The sequence below is a fragment of the Talaromyces amestolkiae genome, assembly GCF_001896365.1.
Source record: "Talaromyces amestolkiae strain CIB chromosome Unknown scaffold14.1, whole genome shotgun sequence".
Classification (NCBI taxonomy): domain Eukaryota; kingdom Fungi; phylum Ascomycota; class Eurotiomycetes; order Eurotiales; family Trichocomaceae; genus Talaromyces; species Talaromyces amestolkiae.
In genome coordinates this window covers 114574-134588 of record NW_024468050.1, presented here as the reverse complement: position 1 = coordinate 134588, position 20015 = coordinate 114574, and the positions used below count along the sequence as shown (strand labels likewise).

Sequence of the window (20015 nt, the reverse complement as noted above, 5' to 3'; positions counted from 1 at the left end):
AATCTTTTCTGCGCACGTACATGGACTCGCTCGGTGTTGGGAATGGTCAAATTAGAAGAACGACGTAAGAACATAACAAAATAAAGACCTCATCATATGAAGAAAAACGATGAACCAGAATGAAATATGCAACCTGTCGTTGACCTACGAACCCCAAGGATATCTAAGATATCCAAGTATCCTGGTACCGGGATTATTATACCATTTCTCACTAGTCTTCAAATGATATATTGTCTCTCGAGTTTGTAGCCTGTGTTGCTGCATGGCCTTCTGGTTTGTTTTTAGCAGCTGTCCACAGTAAGGTAATGTGTAGAGTTCTTGTATTAAACGTTCTGCCCCCTTTTGATCGAGCTCGTCATGGACGTTTCCCTGTGACAAATTCTCCTCAAGGACTCGGATCTTTTCCTCATATTCGGCGCGATATTGTTCGAGGAAATCCAGGTTCTCTCGACTACCTCCGACAGAGACTTTCCCTTGTTCCTCTTTGATCAGTTGGTCCAAGTACTCCATCGTCGCATCGTTGTAGGTAGCAATGCAATTTTTTTTGAGGAAGATGCTGAATCGTGCAGCAGCATCTCTGATTCTGTTGGATGTATCCTTCAACTCTGCCACGATCTTTTCTTTGCTTTTGATTCCCATCTTCTTAATTTTGATTTCGGTCTCGTGCTGCTCCAACGCCTTTTGAACGTTGGGGTCATCGATAACTCTTGAAACTTCCCTCAACTTGTAGTCGATATGGAGATGTTCCTCCCAGTGGTGACCACAGTGCAAGCAAACTCTGTCTTCAACACGGCTGCTATTTTCTCCATCTTTCGCTTCATAATATCCCTCGCCGACGAAGGCAACGCAGTCCCGCAGAGCTTTGTCTCCTTTGAATTTGACTGCGACAGACGAAAGATAGCACGCAGCGTGACAGATATTAAGATAGACAGTCGTGAACACCGGCTTTCCATCCGCACCTATAGTTCCGTCTTTCCAATAGGATCTGCATTTCTCATGGCCACAGACAGTGTTTGGTTGGGCTAGCTTGATGGCTTCAGCAACTTTGATCTCCGTCTTCAATTTGTCTCTAAGTTCAGTTCCTGTTACTTCGACCCTTTTCAAGTCTTTGATTTGGTCATTCAATACCGCAATGTTCGATTTTATTTGCTTTGCAATGTCTGCTAGCGGTCTTGTTGAAAGCAGAATGGTGTTCCGAGTTTCATTCAAGTTGATTGTACTGCGAACAGCATGTGGTGGTTGCGCCTTGAAGTGCTTAATCAATCTAGTGCATTCTTGGTGTGACTTATTCCAGCTGTCCTCACTCTCCTTGAGATGGCCTAGGTCTTTGCTAATCGTCTTATAGGCACCAAGGTAGCGAAAACTTTCGGAATCGAAACAATATACATTGTCTTTGACAAGCTCCAGATTGGCTTCTTTGTACTGACTAAGTAGGGCCCGTAGAGGATCGAATGTCTGTCCAGGTAGATAGAATGTACTTCGGCTATTTGTAAAACCAAAGGCCATATTCGCTGCAGCGCCTTTGTGCAAATACGTTAACATTTCCTGCACGCAATACCGGAATGTTACGTCCAATCGTGGATGATCTGGTCTTAGAAGGATTAGAATACCGTGTATTTTATCGTACATCCGAATCGTTTGTAAAATATCCTCTATGTTCGTTTGATGCTGAGATAGCCCACGCGTATCTCCGATTCCCGGAGTGTCGATGAGTCGAATGAGTAGATCCTGATCATCCATCTGAATTCTGTGAACGTTGGTCATCTGTGTGCCTGACTCGCCTTTGCTTCCATTGTACTCAAAGGACATGCTATTTGCCTCGGGTTTAGATCGAAACGGAGACATAGCTTCGTCAAAGCCCCCCTCGACTTGCAGACGCTTATAATTACCGCTGTCGTCAAAGTCATACAAGGAAAAAGAGAATGGGACTCGCCAGATCAACTTTTCAGCTTGTAACGCCTGGTCAAGTGTCTGATACTCCAAGTAATTGACGAATGCATTAATCCATGTCGATTTGCCGACTCCCGTCGGACCTAGAATGAGAATGTTTAGCTCCTCAAATGGCTCAATTGATTGGAGCAGCTCGAGCAATTTCTGTGGTCCATATTTTTCAAATTGTAACCCGTGCTTCGGCTCTTCACATTTAAAAGCCCAATGTTGATAGTCGCATCGGCCACACCGGCAATATAAGAATGAATCTACATGCCCATACTCGACGACTGATCGACAGCGGAAGCATTTCCATTTTCGAGGGCCTCTGTGTGTACATTCCAAGCCGGGGCAAGGTATACTGACGGTCCTTGAATTAACAGGTCTCGGAGGCCCTTCGCGGTCAAGATGTTGCTCCTGATAGCGGATTATAGGATCACTAGCCATGTCCTTGACTTCCTTCAACACATCGTCTGTCATGACTCGCAAGCCGTATGTGTGAGATATTCGCGGTGCCGGCAAAAAACTCCCCTTGGCATCGCAGTCATGCAAGATTACCCGTAGCTGGCCGACTTGAGTGTCCTCGATACGGCCGAGGAGAACAGCTAGATTCTCAGCCCAAAGTTCTTCTTGAGTCATCGTAGCCTCGGTGAAATGCAATACGTATGTATCCTGCCTGTGATGCTTTGCAAGACTGGTACTAAGCTCCTTGTCATTGAAACCAATATACTCCGCGCCTCTGGACACAAGGTATTGCACGAAGTTTATTTTCCCCTTAAAGCGGCCTGTAATTGAAACAATTTCCTTTGGCGATGACTCTCCGGTGCTGAAAGCATCGCATAGTTGCTTCAGCTGCTCGGGATCTGCACTACCTGAGCGCACATTTACGAGGCATTCCTTATACTTCAGCTTCAGGGATGCCTCTATCGACCTTGCATTACGCAAACGATCTGTGACTTCTTTCACATATTCCTTGGGGATACAAAAGCTATGACGCTCAAGCAAAGCAAGATAGTCGTTAAGCGTTTGGATGGCGGTGTGCAGGTCATCGAACAGGTGCACGAACATATCGAGGATTTCGATCCGAATTTGTGTTATAGAAACTTGGCAAACGGCGTCGAGGTGAAATCGACGATAAATCATTGATAGGGGTAGTAAAGTATAGATGAGTGGCATGCCCTTTCCACGATTGGCTGAAGCAATGTAACTTGGAATTCTTTGGATGAACCGCAAGGCATCCTTAAAATTTGTTGGCGGGGGCTCATTGTCTGCGAAAACATCTCCATGAATAGTGATCTCAAACACGTCGTCTGCGCCATCCAGACCACTCTCTAGCTCTATTTGCCCACTCGCTGCTAGATTCAAAGGTTTGAAGGCGGCTCAAAGTTGGCCCATCACTTCATGTTCTTTCTCACTCCGGGAGATCTCGCGCCTTGCAGTAACTATGTTACGAGCTCCCCAAGATATCTTGGTCACAACGTGCGTTGCAAGACTCGTGGTGTTGGCATCAGGAGACAGTCCTTCGAATGCAAGGCATTGCTGAATCTCGTTGGAATCAAGTTCTAGCTCCTCGTCGACGGTTGTGATGTGGTGATACAATGATGCCTGCATAACAAGGCTGCTCTCACGTCTGTCAGCGAGGTAGCGTCCGGAACCCCCAACTTGCACCAGACCAGATAGGAAGCTAGCGCCAAGATCGCCACTGATGTTCATAGACTCAAATTTGTCCTTGTATGTGTCACGAGTGCTAAAGGACGAGTGCGTTGTGTGGTTGTCAGTAGCTCGTATAACGTCCATGGGTGGCGGCCCCCGGAGGAGTGACAGGCTGGTAAATCTGTCTGTACGAGCATCGTAAAGGCGACCTAGAGAGGCTGTCTCGCCCAAAGATGGGCGCTGGATTGGAGTCATGGAATCCATGGGGTGGTATAGTGCAAAGACGAAAGGTTAGATTCGACTGAAATTATCGGAAGATGAAATGAAAGGATCGAAGCTAAAGACATGGTTTATGTTGTACAAAACTTGGAAATGGAGGATCAGAGTTGAGTTTGGGATTGGCTCTCTGAGTTGATGATGAGTCCTCTTTGTCCCCGTCAGCCTCGTTTGTTCGGATGTAGACTTGTCACCTCTCCAGATACGCGACCATCACCGTCGATGTCTAGCTAGCCCAGAATCAAACTTCCCTGGGTAAAGCAGACAGTTATTGATAATGTAGTCGAATTATGAGAAGCCACGATATCATGGCTTGCTGCACTCAAGAATGCCTCCTCAAGGGCTGTTATCTACCAATGACTACACCGGAAATACAATGCGACCAATATGATCAAACAATGACTCAGGAGGTAAGAAGTCGGTAACAGCAACATTTGAAAGGCTGCGGCAGTTTTACTCTGGTGAATTACAATCAAGATCTGGAATCATAATTACGTTGTGCATCATAGCTAAAATATGAGGACTTGTGAGACCGACTTGGATCAAGATAATGGTCAAGTGATAGATAACTATATAGTTAAGAGAAGAGAGTAAAGCAAGAGTAAAGCATAACACCTGATATAATGTGCCCGTATCTGTGTCGTAGCGCTCTGATATTGGAAAAAACCCGACCAGTCCCTAACCCATAACCCATGAACATTATCCTTCCGAAACACGAGCAAGTAGAAAAAGTAAGCCAAACCAAACCATATCAAACCCAATTCGCCATATCCGTCATAGTTCATCCATAGATCTTAGATCATGTTCTAGTGCGCAATCTCAAGGTCGGTGTGGAGACCAAAAGTTGTGTGCCGTAAGCTTCTTTGCAGACTTTTGAGCGCGTGACAGGATGTCTGAAGGGATGACATCGTGTACCAGGCCGTCGATGTCCCTCAAGCGAGTTCCTAAGAAACTAGAAGTCTCTTCGAGAAAGCCATGAGCGGCTTTGTTCATAGCGATGCTATGTTTCTGTACCTTCTCCAAGGCTGCAGAAGCTGCATCGATTTGGTGTGCGGCGCTACGAGAGACCAGCTCGCTGAGTTCTTTGGACTGTTTCATGATCTTTTCCATGCTTGCCTTGAGCTGTCCAGTATCGTAGCGAAGATATTCTGCTTCCTTTCGAATGTTGTGCGATTTCTTGACTGCATCACCCACCCATAATTGTACGTCTGTGGAGAGACGAGTATAGATATCTGAAAGACCGATCTGAGCGCTGTCCAAGTCCCTCCTGATCTGTGATGATACAGCGTGCGCCGCCCGTTTCCAATTCTCAATCTTCAACCAGGGTGTGCCAAAGTCTACCTCAAGGGTCTCCTCGCGAGGCTGCTTAGATCGTGTGGAGACTGTGACATTGACAAGTCCATATGCATCCTCACGATTCAGCTTAAGAGTATAGACACCATCAAACAGTTTTTCTAGTTCGTAAGATAATGAGACATTTGACCGTGTCACCCGCACATCGAATCTAACATTCTTTGCTGTTGTGGGTTGTTTGATTATGACATGGCAGTCCCCAATGACTTGGAATTGGAAGCCGTCATTTTTGTTTGGTCGGTCTTCAAGTAGCTTTGAAATATCGGAGAAATCGCCTACAGTTGAAACGGATAGCGTCTCGAATCGCTCACTCAAATCAGTAGAATGCGGTTTGAGTGAAAGCGAAGCCAGCCCGGTGTTGGCAGATGGAAATATCGTTGTCGTTGTTGTCACCGTGCTTGAAACGTCACTAGCAGCCGACGAAGATATAGCCGCTCCTCCGATTACCTGTAACATGAAGGTAGCCACGGTACGAAAGGCAGTATATCCAAGAGACACCGAAATGGCGAGGACAATTGATAGCATCAAGACGCGTAGTAAAGGCGCAAACTCTTGAGCGCGTCCGTTGCATGCAGACAAAAACCTCGACGAAGGATACTTTTCCGCATCATAGAATAGGTTCGGCTCGATAGATTTCGGTGGTAGAGTTATTGAACTGGTAGACTGTTTTCTGGGTCGCAATTCTGAGAGTGACGCGAGATGCCGATTCAACTGGCTGGGAGTAATTGACTCAAAAGTCTTGACATCAATCGGGTAGCGTTCAACAACGATAACTTCCCCTGTAAGAGCACGGCGAGACTCCAGACAGAGATGTAAGCTCTGATGATCAAAGGGGAAGAGATGCTGCCCAGGCTTCTTCCAGAGGGGTTCTTCTGAAATGATCAAAGCGGGAATGCCGTGAATCTTCATGAAGCTCTGAGCGAGGTGCCTAGCACGCATCTTGGCTTCATCATCCCGATCCGAAATAAGGAATATCGCAAGATCTGGAATGGTCCACTCAGTCTCTGAATGGATTTGATGCTCAGATCCAGTCCACACAGATGAACAAGATGGGCGGTTCTTGAAGTTGAGCGTAATGTCGGTGCCACTGGGTGTTCGGTGAAACTCTGAGACAGCACCGATGCACTCGTCGACGATCAGCTGAACATGAATAGGAAGAAGCTCTGCGTAATTTGGTGTGGCTCCAACGCCAAACGAGGTAGGAACCACATGATATCGAGAAGACTCAGTTGAGCTGCTTCCCAAGCTTCGGGTAGAGCTCGACACCAGCACGTCGCCGATCTTGTCAAGGATGATGTTACGAAACTCGGGGTCACCCATGTAGAGCACGCGGAAAGGTTTGTCTAGATCCAAGCCTTGTTTGGTCATAGTCTGCTGCACAGTGATGGCCAGCTGGCAGTCATCTAGATTCATAGGAAGCTGATTTTTCAAGACAGCAGTTTCCTCATCATTCAAAATGTTGATTGTGTGCTTGAGCTGAACCCGCTGTACCTCGGGCCAATTTTCGGGCTCTAAAAATTCGATCGAGTCGGATGACTGGAACATGAAGGGCTTGGTTGTGAGGTTGCTGTCCTCCACTGATGGGAGTTCACGAGCAAATAGAGGCAATGGGAGCTGTTGTGAATCTGACATAGCACTCTCTCCGTCCTCATTCACGTCATCGTCTTCCTCACTATTGAGGTTGTGGACGTCATCTTCGTCATAACTGCTGCTCTCTCGGCCATCGAGACTAGCTACATCATCCGGACCATTCTGGTCGATGAGAGAAGCCATATCCGTTTGTTCGGAACGCGTTCCATCTTCAGAGTGTATGTCCGAAACACTGAGAGTGGCCCAGCTCTCGCTGAGCGCGCTAGAGGGACGTTCGTGTTGTGGATGGTTGAGGGTTGGCATGGTCAGTCGTGATTGAGACAGCCACTCTTCGACGGAGCGGCTTAACGGAGGGAAGGTCGGGTATCGAAGGCGGGGGGTGGCGCTGGGATCGAAGTTGCTATTCGGTTCCTGATTATTAGCCATGATGTCGACAATATGACTAGAACAGCAGCGGGCTGCCCGATGTCATGGGAAGCGTGTAGTTGTAGCAGTCAATCTATGGGTGGAAGCAGACAACGACGGATATGAATGTGGGTCTGATAGCTGTCCGGGAGTGATATAGCCAAATCAGACAAAGGAGAAAGAAAGAGTATAAGAGCATTTGACGATAGTAGAAGTAACTCAACAGAGGCAGGTGCAGAGTGACTTGATGAAAGAGAGGAAGTAAAGGTAAGTAACTGTCCAGGTCACCAAACGAGTTGGATGCCTGGAGGAGTTACTTATCGGTGATAATCGATAACGGGAGGGGTCGGTACTAACGAACTAGTGAATAGGTCCGGTGCCCAATACGTATGTGCTTGTAGTAGTCGATCAAGGATAAGTGATTTTATCAGCGGGGCAGGTAGTGAAGGTGTAAATGTAGCCTAATTGTGGTCAGTTTTATTGGATTAGAGTACAACAACGTATGGAGTTAACAGGGCGAATCGTGAACAAAGTGGATAAGTTTCAGCAATCAGCCGGGTGAGTGGGGAGGCTTACTTTGTCGGACTTCGATGCAGTTGACAGCAACGAACAAGTTGTAAGAGGAAGAGATACTGAGCAGTAGAGCTTTATTGTGTTCTTGAGAGTGAGTAATGTCTCGTGTCAAGATAAGTCACAACGAAACAGAGGCGATGTTTGTTGATATTCTGGTAGAAGAACGGACAAGAAGTAGAAGTATTCGGAAGTTGGCGGGGCGCATGACGAGGAGATGCACTTAACCACTTTGGTTTATCTTGGCTGGAGTATGTCGGCAGCTATGAATCTGCAAACAACACAGAGTACGGAATAATCCATCTACGAATCTACATGTACTCAGATAGATGATACTTCCAAATTGACGATTAATAAACAGTGGCTGAAGATACATATCGCACGTTCGTAGAAAATCGACAGTTGGAGGCACTGGATGCTAACGAGAGACTATTCCACGATAGGAATAGTGCAGAATCATGTGAGCTTAAGCGCGTATCACGAGACCCAGCGGGCGTCGAGTGGGTCTGAGAGAGCATCGTGATTGGCTGGAGTCATATCGTTTTTTCCCTGCCTGTAGTTGCTTGCTCTTGCTTCTTCTACGTGCTGTAACGTAACTACAGAGTAGTAGTAGCTTTGAATGCTGAGTGTGAAGACATCAACAGCTTACGAAGCAAGGAACGTGTCCATACAATAAATACCTGCATATCAAACTGGGACGTAGTCAAGCTGAGAACATATTGGGGCCAATCAGCCCTACCAATCGGGTTAAACCAAAACAATACGTCATCCGGCTACCATATGGTTCAGTTCTACAGAAAATGAGATCTCAACGAGCCAGTGAGATCTGCACGAAGATGAGCAATCAAAAAAACTATGATTTCCGCATACATTTATGGCAAGTATGGAGAAAACAACAAGAGTCTAAACAGGCATCAGACTCAGACTACGGAATAGTGGTGGTCTCTTTATCGGAGGAACGTGCGTCGGGGTGGTTTCCCGCACAGTGCAACCTTTGATCTTCAACATCTTTGTACTGCTCCCCAGGTCAAGGCTGAATGTTGACGATTCTCATATTCAGCCCCGATTATCTTAACACACCATCAGAATATAAAATGAAAGCTGCAAGCCTCTATCCATTGACATCAAATGGATGAAAAGGGGCGCGATAGGCTAGCTGAGAAACGGCCCGAAACCCACCAATGGCGCCGCCCTGTCCAGCCGCCGTTCAGCTGATCGCGTGTTTTCCTTTAGTTCAGTCCACTCCCCATTCTAGATTCAATCGACCAGTGGCCATTGGACAATTTACCTTCAAGCTAAATCGGTCTCCCCGTTCCTGCGCCGTTCAGCTATGTGGGGATGTTGACTGTGAAAAGTCATGGCGAGGGGGGAAGCAGGCTTTTTAAAAACGCCTGCTGGCTAGAATGAGGTTCTTGCAGTCGTGCAAAATCTCAAGAATTCTCAGGCTCAAAATTTTGACTCTTGATGCACCATAGCTACGCTCGCTGCTTTAGAGACCACCGCTAATCCATCGCGCCGCATTGAGCTTTTTTCCCTCAAAGCGACAAAGCGATTGCGCAAATATTGTGTTTAGAGGACGATACAAAAATTACAAAATGGACGAAGACGAGATCGAAATGATGCGGCAATACTCGCAGTCCCCGCGTTCAAGCAGTCGAACACCCCGCAACAAACCTCTTCCAAACCAAGCGCCTCAAGAAACAATCAAGCAATTCTGGAATCAGTTCAACACCAGGTACCCCGGAAAGATTTTCACCATCTTGCCTGACAATCCTTATGCTCGCAGTAAAGCTGCAAAACAACCGACGGGTGTCGTTCAAGGCTCGGACGCCGCGAGATCCTATGAGCAAGCCAGGAAGGAATGCGAATTAGCTGTTGAGCGCATCGTCAAAGAATGCGAACGTATCAATCAGAGATACAGTGATCCGCATTTCGACATCGAATTCGATCTGAAAACTGGAAAGAGGAATTGTCTCGATGGTCTAGCCGAAGAGAATATGGAAATGCGACCCAGAGGTGTCAGGAGGGTGACGGTATGTATCTAGCATAGTACCCGAGAACAAGAGCTGACTGGATTKTTTTTTTTTTTTTTTTTGATTATTTTAGGATATTTTTGACCACCCACAATTTTATATCAATGGCCCAACAGCAGGTGATGTGCGCCAGGGACGAGACGGAGATTGTTGGCTTATGGCTGCTCTGTGTACCATGGGAAATAAACAAGGATTAATTGACCGATTATGCGTTGCTCGGAATGAAAAAGTTGGTGTATACGGCTTCGTATTTTATCGAGGTTAGTATATAGCTCCATAGAGCGACACCTGCTAATCTTTCATCGCAGATGGTGAATGGCAACAATGTATAATTGACGATAAGCTCTACCTCCGCGCGGCCGACTACGACGAGTCGATCGACGAACGACCAATTTGGGATGATATCAATCGAAAGGACACAGAGGAGGAATATCGCAAGGTTTGGCAGACTGGATCTCGCGCGCTGTATTTTGCACAGTGCTCGGACGATAACGAGACATGGCTTCCTTTGCTAGAAAAGGCGTACGCCAAGGCACATGGAGATTATACTGCAATTGAGGGTGGTTTTGTCGGGTACGTGCTACATGTCGACTTGCAAAGACAGGACTTGTCTTGCTGACCTTTTATTGATTATAGAGAGGCAATTGAAGATCTTACGGGTGGAGTGACTTCCGAGATTCTTTCGACCAATATTCTCGACAAAGATAAATTCTGGAAGGAAGAGTTGATGAATGTCAACAAACAATTCCTTTTCGGCTGCGCAACAGGTATATTCTCAAACTGGCTGGATCCAAAATATCAAGGACCACCAAGAGAGCGCAAAGGTATATCCGAAGGACACTCATACTCGATCATGGAGGCAAAGGAAATCAACGGATTCAGGTTACTTCGCTTGAGGTAAGTTATAGTTTGACGGAGATAGCTGGAAAGAGCTTACTGACCTTTGTAGAAACCCATGGGGAAAGAAAGAGTGGAGTGGCGCATGGAGTGACGGCTCCGAGGAGTGGACTCCTGAGTGGATGAGATTGCTCAATCACAAGTTTGGCAACGATGGGGTATGTTAACATACTCAATGTCGAAATTTAAACTGACGTTTTAGGTATTCTGGATTTCATATGAGGACCTTCTTAGAAAGTATCAGCACTTCGACCGGACGCGCCTTTTCGGACCCGAATGGACACTGACCCAACAATGGATGAGTCTGAACGTGCCGTGGTCAGCAGACTATGCTCGCGAAAAGTTCGTGATTGAAATCTCGCGTACTAGTCCGGTAGTCGTTGTGATGTCACAGCTTGACACCCGATATTTCAGAGGCCTCGAAGGGGAATACGACTTTACCCTGCAATTCCGGCTCCAGAAGGAAGGTGAGGAGGATTACATCGTTCGCAGCACCACGAATTATATGATGTCTCGATCAGTGAATACAGATATTACTCTTGACGCCGGAAGATACTGCGTCTTGGTTAAAGTGACGGCCTACCGACGGAAGAATGTGGACAGCCCTGTAGACGTAGTACGGACCACTGCGTCGCGTCGACGAGAGAAGCTGGTGCAGATTGGTCTTTCATATGACCTGGCTCATACCAAAGGCCTTTCATTGGAAACAGAAGCAGAGAAGAAGGAGCGCGAGGAGCGCGAAGAACGGCAAAGATTCCTGGAACGACAGAAGCTTCGTGATCAAACCATGAAAAAGCTACAGCAACAGCATATACGAGAGAAAAAGATCCAAGCAAGAAGAGAGAGGATGATGAGACGCGAACGACTTCGAGAGGAAGTAGAAGCGGAAAAGCACTTTCACGCCGAGTCGGAAGACGACGTAGAAGACGCAGACTTGACTCCCAAAGTTCGAAATGGACACGACAATCTTGATCAGATGACCAGTGCACACAATGGGAATGGAAACGGTATTGGCAACGGACTGCAATCTGCGCAGCCAACAACACGAAGAGCACGTGGATCAAGCCGACCGATCCGACCAATGCTCAGAACAGACTACCCTAAAACAAGCGCCAGTCGCTACCAGGAAATGATGGAACTATTGCAAGACTTTGAATTCGACTCTGACCTTGACATGCCACCAGAACACTCGCCAGCACGTCCTTCCCCTTCATCTACCGCATCATTCCCAGGTCCGCCACCACCAAATAGCGGAGGGGGAGATGGAAGCGTCAACCCATGGAATGCAGTGTGCGTTGTTGGACTAAAAGTGTTCTCCAAAGATCCCGAGTTGAAGCTACAAGTTGTACGGCCGGGATGCTACGATGGTGAAGCGCCGCTGGATCGTGATGATCCGGCTGTTTCGGCGACGTTTGAGACGAGGGCGTCGTTCATTTTTAAGGAGTAGAGCGTTGCACTATAACCACTATAATGATGTATAGACGAACGGCCTTACTACTTTCAGATGTATATTATTCTTTTCGGTATGGATTATAACTTACGCGTCTGCAACTTGTATACTTTGGGAGGGTCTATCAATGACAAAATCAAAACTCACATGTATCATCATAAGTAAGATACAGTCCAAATCACAGAGGGTTAGCCTGAACTCCCTCTTTCGTAATCCTGACCGGTTTAATACCGCCTTCTTCATCAAACTCCATCCGATCAATACAGACATATCGATGATTAGCATCATAATCACCCAGCGGTCGACGATGATACACAATATACCATTCGTCCGTACCGGGGACGTGTATCACGCCATTACTACCAGTGCCCTGCGCAACATCAGGATCTGGAGAGAGAATGTGTTTCGATGTTTTCGTAAATGGGCCGAGTGGTGAGGTTGTGGATGTCACGTATTCGACGCCGTAGGAGTTGTCACCCCAACTGCCATACATCATTAGCTAGTCTCAGACGAGCAGAGGAAAGGAAATTGACACACCCTCCAACACTGTACATATAATAATAAACCCCCTTCCGCTTAATCACATACGGCGCCTCCACATAGTTCGGCGGCGTGATCTCCACCGGCTCACTCTTGAACGAAACCATATCCTCACTCAACTCCGCGCCCAGACCATGCGACCACCCACCCCAAAGCAAGTACGCCCTTCCATTATCATCCACAAAAACAGCAGGATCAATCGGCTGCCCCCCAAACAATACATCAGCCACAAGCGGCTTTCCGAGAACATCCTCATAGGGGCCCTCGGGTCTGCCCGTCTTCGACTTTGCGACTCCTATCCCGGCGCCGTCACCGGCAGAGAAATACATGAAATAAGTCCCATTTTTGTATGCCACGGTCGGTGCCCAGGCGGCTCGATTCGTGGACCAGGAGATGTCGGCAAAGTCGAGGATGCGTGGGTGTTTGGTCCAGTGTACCAGGTCCGTGGAGGAGAAGCAGTCGAAGTAGGTTTGTTGAGAGTAGGAGAGGGAGAGGGAAGGGAATATCCAATATTGGGAGGAAAAGATGCGTGCGTCTGGGTCGGCGTACCAGCCTGGGATAATGGGGTTGCCGGAGTGTGGAGTTTGTGTTGTTGGAGATGGAGGTGAGGGAGGGGAGTGTGATGGGGGCCAGTTGTTGCCGCCGCCCATGATGATTGATTACGATTGTGTTATTTTAATAAGTTGCAAGGAGTCGTAGAGAGTGTTGAGGTTTAGGAAGGCGTAAATGCGGAGATGATCAACATGCGGAGAAAGTGGGGACACCGATAATATGAAAATTACAAAGTTGATCTCTAGAACAAGATCTAAAAAGAAATTGGTACACGTAGACTGCCCTTCATTACCAATTTAAGCATATATGTTTTAGAGACATAATCAGAATGAGAAGACCTCCGTCGGTCCATATTGTTGAATGGACTCTATGTTAGGTCCTTCTAGATTTAGATCCGTAAGTGTACGGAGGGTGGTACTTGATCCAAAAGTCCTTCTCAAGTATGACTCCTTTGTCGAATTGAGTAAACTTCGCACCGATGCTACCGAGAGTTTGACATCACTTCTCTAAACCAATTGGCACTTTCGTGTATAGTTTCGAGATAATTTGGATCTGTGAGTTGCCGAGAATCAGTGGTCGCAGTAACAGTCACATTGCGCAGCGTCACCCTCTCTTCACCGTTCCCAGCTTCCTCTCTCCAGAAACACGCGCGACGCATAACAGAGACCATATCTTTAGCTTGGGTCGCCAGAACTGAAGTACTCTCGGTTGCCGATTTTCTCGAATTTGCTTTGGCTTTAGGCGGGTTGCTGTCATCAATAGAATTAACCACTGCTTCACTTAATTCTTCACTAGAACCAAGTCGTGCATAGAATCTAACCCATGGCAAAGTAATCTGAAGTCGAGTAGGCTTAGCGAATCTACTTCTGCCATCGTTGCCCGCATCTAGGCCATATGGTGGCCATCGTGAGAGGGCTTTGCGACGCCGTGATGGCCGCTCTTCAACCGGCATGGCGTCCTCTGTAGTCTTAGGCTCGGTAACCTTGGGCTCGTCTTCTATATGCATTTGAATGTCCCATAGGTCAATCAACTCTTCTTCGGTAACTGAGGTTTTCAAGACAGGGACTGGGTACTCTGGTCCAGTAAAATATTCAGGCATAATCTTCGGAACATCTTTTCCGGCAGAGCGTAGAAACAGTATAGGCGAGGCAAATGAGTCGAAATATTTGGAGGGTGTCTCGAATAGATGTTTTCTCGTGTTGAGTAGAGGTACGAGATCGAATGGCGCTGGTTTCTTTCTGTGCTTTGATGGTTGCTTCGTCTGGACAGGTTGCGCGGGGGATTGCTGTGATTTCTCTCCTTCGGGCACGATGAGTTCTGATTGTTTTTCGATAGTACCTCCAGATCCAGTCAACATCTCCGAGTCGATAGTGCAATAGTCATCGAGACCAGTCCAATCACAGACGGGTTCATGGGCTGCGACGGCGTGTATGTGTTGGGACTCTGTCAAGGACAGCATAGTAGCCAAGGACCCTCCAATATTCGATCCAAAAACAAATAGCTGCTCAGGACGAAGAGTCTCCAAGACCCAATCAAATCCGGCGAGCGTATCGTGTACCGGCGTAGGGTATCTATAGAATGGGCGAGTACGGCTATTTCCTGAGCTCGATATCATTGCCTCTGCATTTGTATATCCAAGCCTGTAGTTGACTGTAACGACGTTTGCCTCCGTGATGGCAGCTATTAATTCCTGTGGAGTGGAGAGACCACGACTCAACAGACTGCTCGAGAACATGGTGCCATGATGGTCATCATCATGCGTGAAGTAGTCTAGCGTCCGCTGATATCTGACGCCCACAATTGATTCATCTTGAAAAATAGGACCTCGAGGTAGATACAAGACCACCTTTGGGTTTGCTTGGGCATTGTCCGTCAACGGCCTTAGTACTCTGTTCCGCGTTAGGCAATGGTCTGCAAAAAGCCGAGGAGCGATAACTCACGTAAGTGTAATCGAACCGGCTCCACCAACAGGCACTTCTACTACATCTTCGACTAGTGCAGGTAGTGCAATTGATGCGAAGGTTCGACGTACAAAAAGTGGCCTCGAACAGTGAGTGACAAAGACGCGACGCGCCGTCAGTCCGTCGCGTGTGATGAGTAGGGAGCTAAGAGAGCTTCCCTGAGTAGTCAATACATCTCGAAATTTAACAGGTAAGCGCATGGCACATCCCGATACTCTCCTTTTGATGCAATGAAGAGGCTCCGAATTTGACGTTATGCGATTGGGGGAAGTCCTTAGTCGTCCGATTATTTCGGGGGGAAAAGAGCGGCGATAAGATAAGGTGAAACCCTAAGGGTTAACTATAGCATATGTCTATTTGTGCACCATTCTCTACAGGTTTTTCAGTCCTAATCGTCCTAATCATATCCAAATCCATAAAAAGTTCTTTCAATTTGTTATGAATTACAGTAGGTCGAATCATAGCTCCCAACTTGAATCATGCAGTATAAATCTCTCAAACCACGTGTGGGCTCTATTGGCACTTGGAACAATTGAAGTTATATCATTTGTGGATTTATTCTGGTTGAAAGAGAGTTCGGAGGTTCTTCAAACATTCAACTGACCCGGTTCCATTTCTTACAGTGTCGAATTTGTAGGTGAAGGGTGCCTTAACGGTGGAAGCACGGGGTAATCAGGGTTTCGTATCATCTACCGAATAGCTCCAACGTATCAGAGTAAATTTGAATTTGAGACAATAGGATTATGAAAATTCTTCCGGTTTCGTTGATTTTGGGCTGTATTATACTTGAGATTTATTCTCTTTACATGAAATGGTGAAGATTAAGCGGCCAGGACTTAAAGTATAAAAGGTTCTTCGCAGTCCTCATGAGTTGTATAGCATCAGGTCTACTTTCACTTTCATTTCTTAACATCAGCGGCTGGCCTGCATCTATCGATACTCATATTTAATATTCATTGACTCGATAAATTTAATAATCAACATGAAGACCATACAATCTTTTTCTCTTTTCTTATGCATGGTTTCTTTCACGGCTGCTGCCCCCCGAAAACACCACCAAAACCCTTCTGCCACAGCAACCACCGCTGCTGTTGCTACAGTCAGGACTGCTGGTGCTGCTGCCGCCGGAAATGCCGCTTCAGGCTCCACGACCGTCACGAGAGGCTCCCAGACTCTGGTTTTGTTCGAAGTCAACGGGGTCCCTGGAAACGAGTGTTTGACTTTCCGCAATAATGGTATGAGACGACCTATGTACATCATCTTATTCTAATCATATGTATTAATATCTGAATTTCAGGTGAGATCGTCGACGCCGCCTGTGTCAATACCTCATCAGACCGACAAATGACCCCCTCCACCGTGGGAAACCAGAACGTCCTCCTTGTTCAGCGTTCCTTCACAGCCGGTTTCCACCCAGACCTCGTAAACGTGCAGGCCTGCGTCGGCTTCAACGGCACAGATTTCCTGGCCCAGGACTGCGCTACTCCGAATATAGATTTTGTCTCGTTCACTGGCGGTGAACTGAAGAGTGCAAGTGGTGCTTGTCAGAGTGGACACGATAGTCTGGCGCAGATTACTGTTGATCCGACGGGGCAGACTTGTGCGACTTTTACGAGTACTGTGGTTACGCCTGCGACGAGCTAGATGGGGTCTATATATCAGACATAAGCGAATTCTGTTGGAGCTGGTCTCGAGGACCAGCTCAATATGTCTCTCGGTTATTATAATTGTCAAATCAATCTGTAAATAATAAATTCAAGCACATAACATGTAATGCTATGTCAATATCTCGGCTTTTTATCCCGCCATATAATGGCATCCTCACTTAGAATTACACTCATTACGGTATCATCAAATGTTCAACCGGATTGAATGACTCTGTATACGTCCTTCATCCCAGAATCCAAGTATAACACTAACCGCAGCAGGTAAGCACCTCACAAGAAGCGCCGCATTTAACCTGACACAGCTGCGACCAGTCGTCCTGGCCATCAACACTCGTCGCACTCACCGATGTCAAAGCCGATCCCAGCTCCGGCTGCACTGTAGCCGAATGAATACCATAGCTATGGAAGCAATCATTCATCGTCTTTGCGATTTGCACGAAATCTGAAACGGTCTCGTTGGAAATGGCGACGTGGACTGATGCCAGTGCCTTTTCTTGGTTGAGGCGCCATACATGGAGTTCGTGTACAGACAGGACGCCTGGAATCTTTTATTTGATTGTTAGTCAACTTCATGAAAGGAGGGAAGATTGGATCGTACGGTTTCGAGATCATGTCGGACGTCGTCGAGATTAATACCACTTGGGACGCTTTCCAGTAGAATTCTGCCGGAGTTTCTCACTGTATGGCATGCCAATTAGCTTCTGATATTGCAAGATGGAATGGAAATATGCACCTAGCGGGATCGACGTAGTAAGTATAACAATCGCAATAGCCATGCTAACGGCAGGATCGGCGTAGTATCGAGCCGAGTACGTCGTGAGCCAAATTACGAGCGCGGAGATGATGACACCGACATTGTTGGCAGCATCTCCAATTACATGTATCAGGACGCCGAGCATGCCAAGATCGTGCCCCCTCTTGGACGGCTGGAGGTTGTTGTGTCGGTGGTTGTCGTGCAACGCGAAGACCTGAGAGAAATGAGCACGGGGAGAGAGTATTTTTCGGAGCTTGAGATATGCTGACCAGTTCTGTACCATCCTCTGTACCTACTGCCGTATCGACAGCCCCTGGAATTTCGTTGTGAGAATGATCGTGTTCTGAAAGGAGATATCAGTCAGCAGGTGACTATGGCTTTAGCTTGAAAGAAGCCCAACCGTGAAGGAACGAAGCGCTGATGATGTTGAGAGCAAGGCCAACGCAGCCGATGATGAGCACAAGCTTTGGATGATCCACGCCTACAGCTATATTAGCAAAATGATAGCTGACATATCCAGAGATCACTCACGCTGGAGAGAAACAAATCGCTCAATAGATTGTAGGAATATGCTGACACCCAATGCAAGAAGAAAAACGCCGTTGAAAAAAGCACCGAGGAGTCGAGACCGCTGCCAGCCAAAGGACAGATCTTGAGGCGAGTCTTTTTTCGCGGATATCTGGTTGGAGTTAGATATTGAGATCAGCGCGTAAAAGGGTACTGCTACCTTCAAGGCGGCAAATGCAACAATAAATCCAATCAGATCATTCAACTGGGACGTATTAGTCTCTTGGAAGTTGTAAGTACACGAGAGATAGGGTTTCGGACGTAGTGGAACGCATCTGCGACCAGGGCAAGCGATCGTGTGTAAAATCCAACTAAAAGACAACAGTCAGAACTGATGGCTGAGCGAGAAGAATGCATGTTGTACCGGTTATTTCTGCAATGAAGAAACATAGCGATATGCAAATCACCAGCTGCAGACGCTGGGACTGATTCATGTGTAACGGCATGGCTGACTTGTTGTTCAATGTTGGCATGAAAGACTGTTGACGAGATTGTGCTCAAAAGTGAAGAAAATGGCACGGCAAAATTTCGGTTACTCGACACCTCCATATGCCCAGCGGTGGCTTGAGTCACCAAAGACTGCAAAGCCCAAAGCACTCCCCAACCCGAGCGTTCGTGGCGCTCATTGGTGGATGCTCCTCATAATCATATCCACTCTGCCTAGGTAGCAGTAAAATCTTTCTCATCAGAACAGCGCGACCCTGTCGATCCATAGTCCCAGCATTGCATGCTCGGGGACGTCCAGTCTGGGTACCGGTCCTGTTCAGGCATGTTTCAAGTCGTCCATTGATAGTAGGCGAGCACTTCCCATGCCGGGTCCAGATAAATTTCATTCCGTGGCGATTTCCCTCCAGCATAGGCACAAGGAGAGGTTCGCAACAGCATGTTGAGCATATAAATTCCCAGCCAAAGTGGACGTTCTATGTCCAAAAGCTCGTTGTACCTGCGTGTCTCGTTTCCGACAACACCGACATTGATAGCAACACACCATGATCCGCCCGTTCGTACCACATCATGAACACCATGGTATACAAAGTCGTCTCACGTAGGAGAATTACGCATGAGGTTGGAATAAGGTTGAAGAAATAAATATAAAAATAGAAAGAAGTCGAGAAGCAAAGTCGTGGAGATCCATTTATTGATTCCAATGGCCGAGCGCTGTCCCCAAGGTACTCACCCGAAAAAGGATGTCAGGGTTAGCCCAATTGATCAAACCCTGACAGGACGATTATTTTCAATGTTCTCCTATGTAAACAAACCTATATTTATTGGGCAGCTGTTAATAATGCAATCGTTACTATGCGCCATGATATTCTTTTCCGAAGAAAAGCCTATATCTCATTCTCCTGCTTTTGCTTATGGCTCTACCCTCTAGTTCTGAACAATTCTCAGCTCCTAATACTCAACAGACGCCCCATAACACCCACTCCCTGAAACTGTGTCGCCAAATTTTGAAAGTTCCGAGAGTTAGAAAAGCTTAGATCTTTCCTAGATACGGTTTCAGTGAATATCATGGAGGAGCCAGCTAATTCGGATTCTCTGTCAGTAACGGGTTCTGCTGTAGGCAAAGGTTTGGCTGATTGCCTCTGTGGTCGTAATGTATACTTTCGTTGGGCTGGGCCATCAATGTCTTCACCCGATGGTCTTGATGTCGTAGATGAAACAGGTATTGATGGTTTGCTTTCTCTGACGCTCTTCTCCCATGACTTTCCCTCGTAGGTGGTATGAGGGGTGAAGTTGTTCTCGCTGGCGTATGGGGTGGAGGTCTGACTGGTGGCGGTAGGAACAGGTGACTTCTTTTTGGTGGTACTCGTTGTT

General features: G+C 47.0%; 7 protein-coding genes across 7 annotated transcripts; 2 read left to right on the top strand and 5 right to left on the bottom strand.

Annotated features, from left to right (window-relative positions):
- Window positions 1–211: 211 nt before the first annotated feature.
- On the bottom strand, window positions 212–3846 carry BHQ10_007015 (uncharacterized protein; the record flags this gene model as incomplete). The annotated part of the gene is made up of 3 exons (XM_040879665.1): window positions 212–270; window positions 330–3284; window positions 3345–3846. The coding sequence occupies 3 exons, from the start codon at window positions 3844–3846 to the stop codon at window positions 212–214; spliced, it is 3516 nt and encodes a 1171-aa protein (XP_040735519.1).
- Window positions 3847–4677: 831 nt separating this feature from the next.
- On the bottom strand, window positions 4678–7227 carry BHQ10_007014 (uncharacterized protein; the record flags this gene model as incomplete). Its single annotated transcript, XM_040879664.1, has 1 exon — window positions 4678–7227. One exon carries the CDS (start codon window positions 7225–7227, stop codon window positions 4678–4680), a length of 2550 nt encoding a protein of 849 aa, XP_040735518.1.
- A 2144-nt stretch (window positions 7228–9371) lies between these two features.
- BHQ10_007013 (uncharacterized protein) lies at window positions 9372–12153 on the top strand (the record flags this gene model as incomplete). The annotated part of the gene is made up of 6 exons (XM_040879663.1): window positions 9372–9809; window positions 10153–10382; window positions 10446–10706; window positions 10759–10864; window positions 10909–11048; window positions 11121–12153. 6 exons carry the CDS (start codon window positions 9372–9374, stop codon window positions 12151–12153), a joined length of 2208 nt encoding a protein of 735 aa, XP_040735517.1.
- A 181-nt stretch (window positions 12154–12334) lies between these two features.
- On the bottom strand, window positions 12335–13346 carry BHQ10_007012 (uncharacterized protein; the record flags this gene model as incomplete). Its single annotated transcript, XM_040879662.1, has 2 exons — window positions 12335–12638; window positions 12694–13346. 2 exons carry the CDS (start codon window positions 13344–13346, stop codon window positions 12335–12337), a joined length of 957 nt encoding a protein of 318 aa, XP_040735516.1.
- A 383-nt stretch (window positions 13347–13729) lies between these two features.
- On the bottom strand, window positions 13730–14983 carry BHQ10_007011 (uncharacterized protein; the record flags this gene model as incomplete). The annotated part of the gene is made up of 1 exon (XM_040879661.1): window positions 13730–14983. One exon carries the CDS (start codon window positions 14981–14983, stop codon window positions 13730–13732), a length of 1254 nt encoding a protein of 417 aa, XP_040735515.1.
- A 1208-nt stretch (window positions 14984–16191) lies between these two features.
- BHQ10_007010 (uncharacterized protein) lies at window positions 16192–16853 on the top strand (the record flags this gene model as incomplete). The annotated part of the gene is made up of 2 exons (XM_040879660.1): window positions 16192–16444; window positions 16507–16853. The coding sequence occupies 2 exons, from the start codon at window positions 16192–16194 to the stop codon at window positions 16851–16853; spliced, it is 600 nt and encodes a 199-aa protein (XP_040735514.1).
- Window positions 16854–17124: 271 nt separating this feature from the next.
- Window positions 17125–18670, bottom strand: BHQ10_007009 (uncharacterized protein; the record flags this gene model as incomplete). Its single annotated transcript, XM_040879658.1, has 8 exons — window positions 17125–17421; window positions 17475–17554; window positions 17610–17844; window positions 17900–17973; window positions 18031–18111; window positions 18162–18402; window positions 18459–18508; window positions 18562–18670. 8 exons carry the CDS (start codon window positions 18668–18670, stop codon window positions 17125–17127), a joined length of 1167 nt encoding a protein of 388 aa, XP_040735513.1.
- Window positions 18671–20015: the final 1345 nt, after the last annotated feature.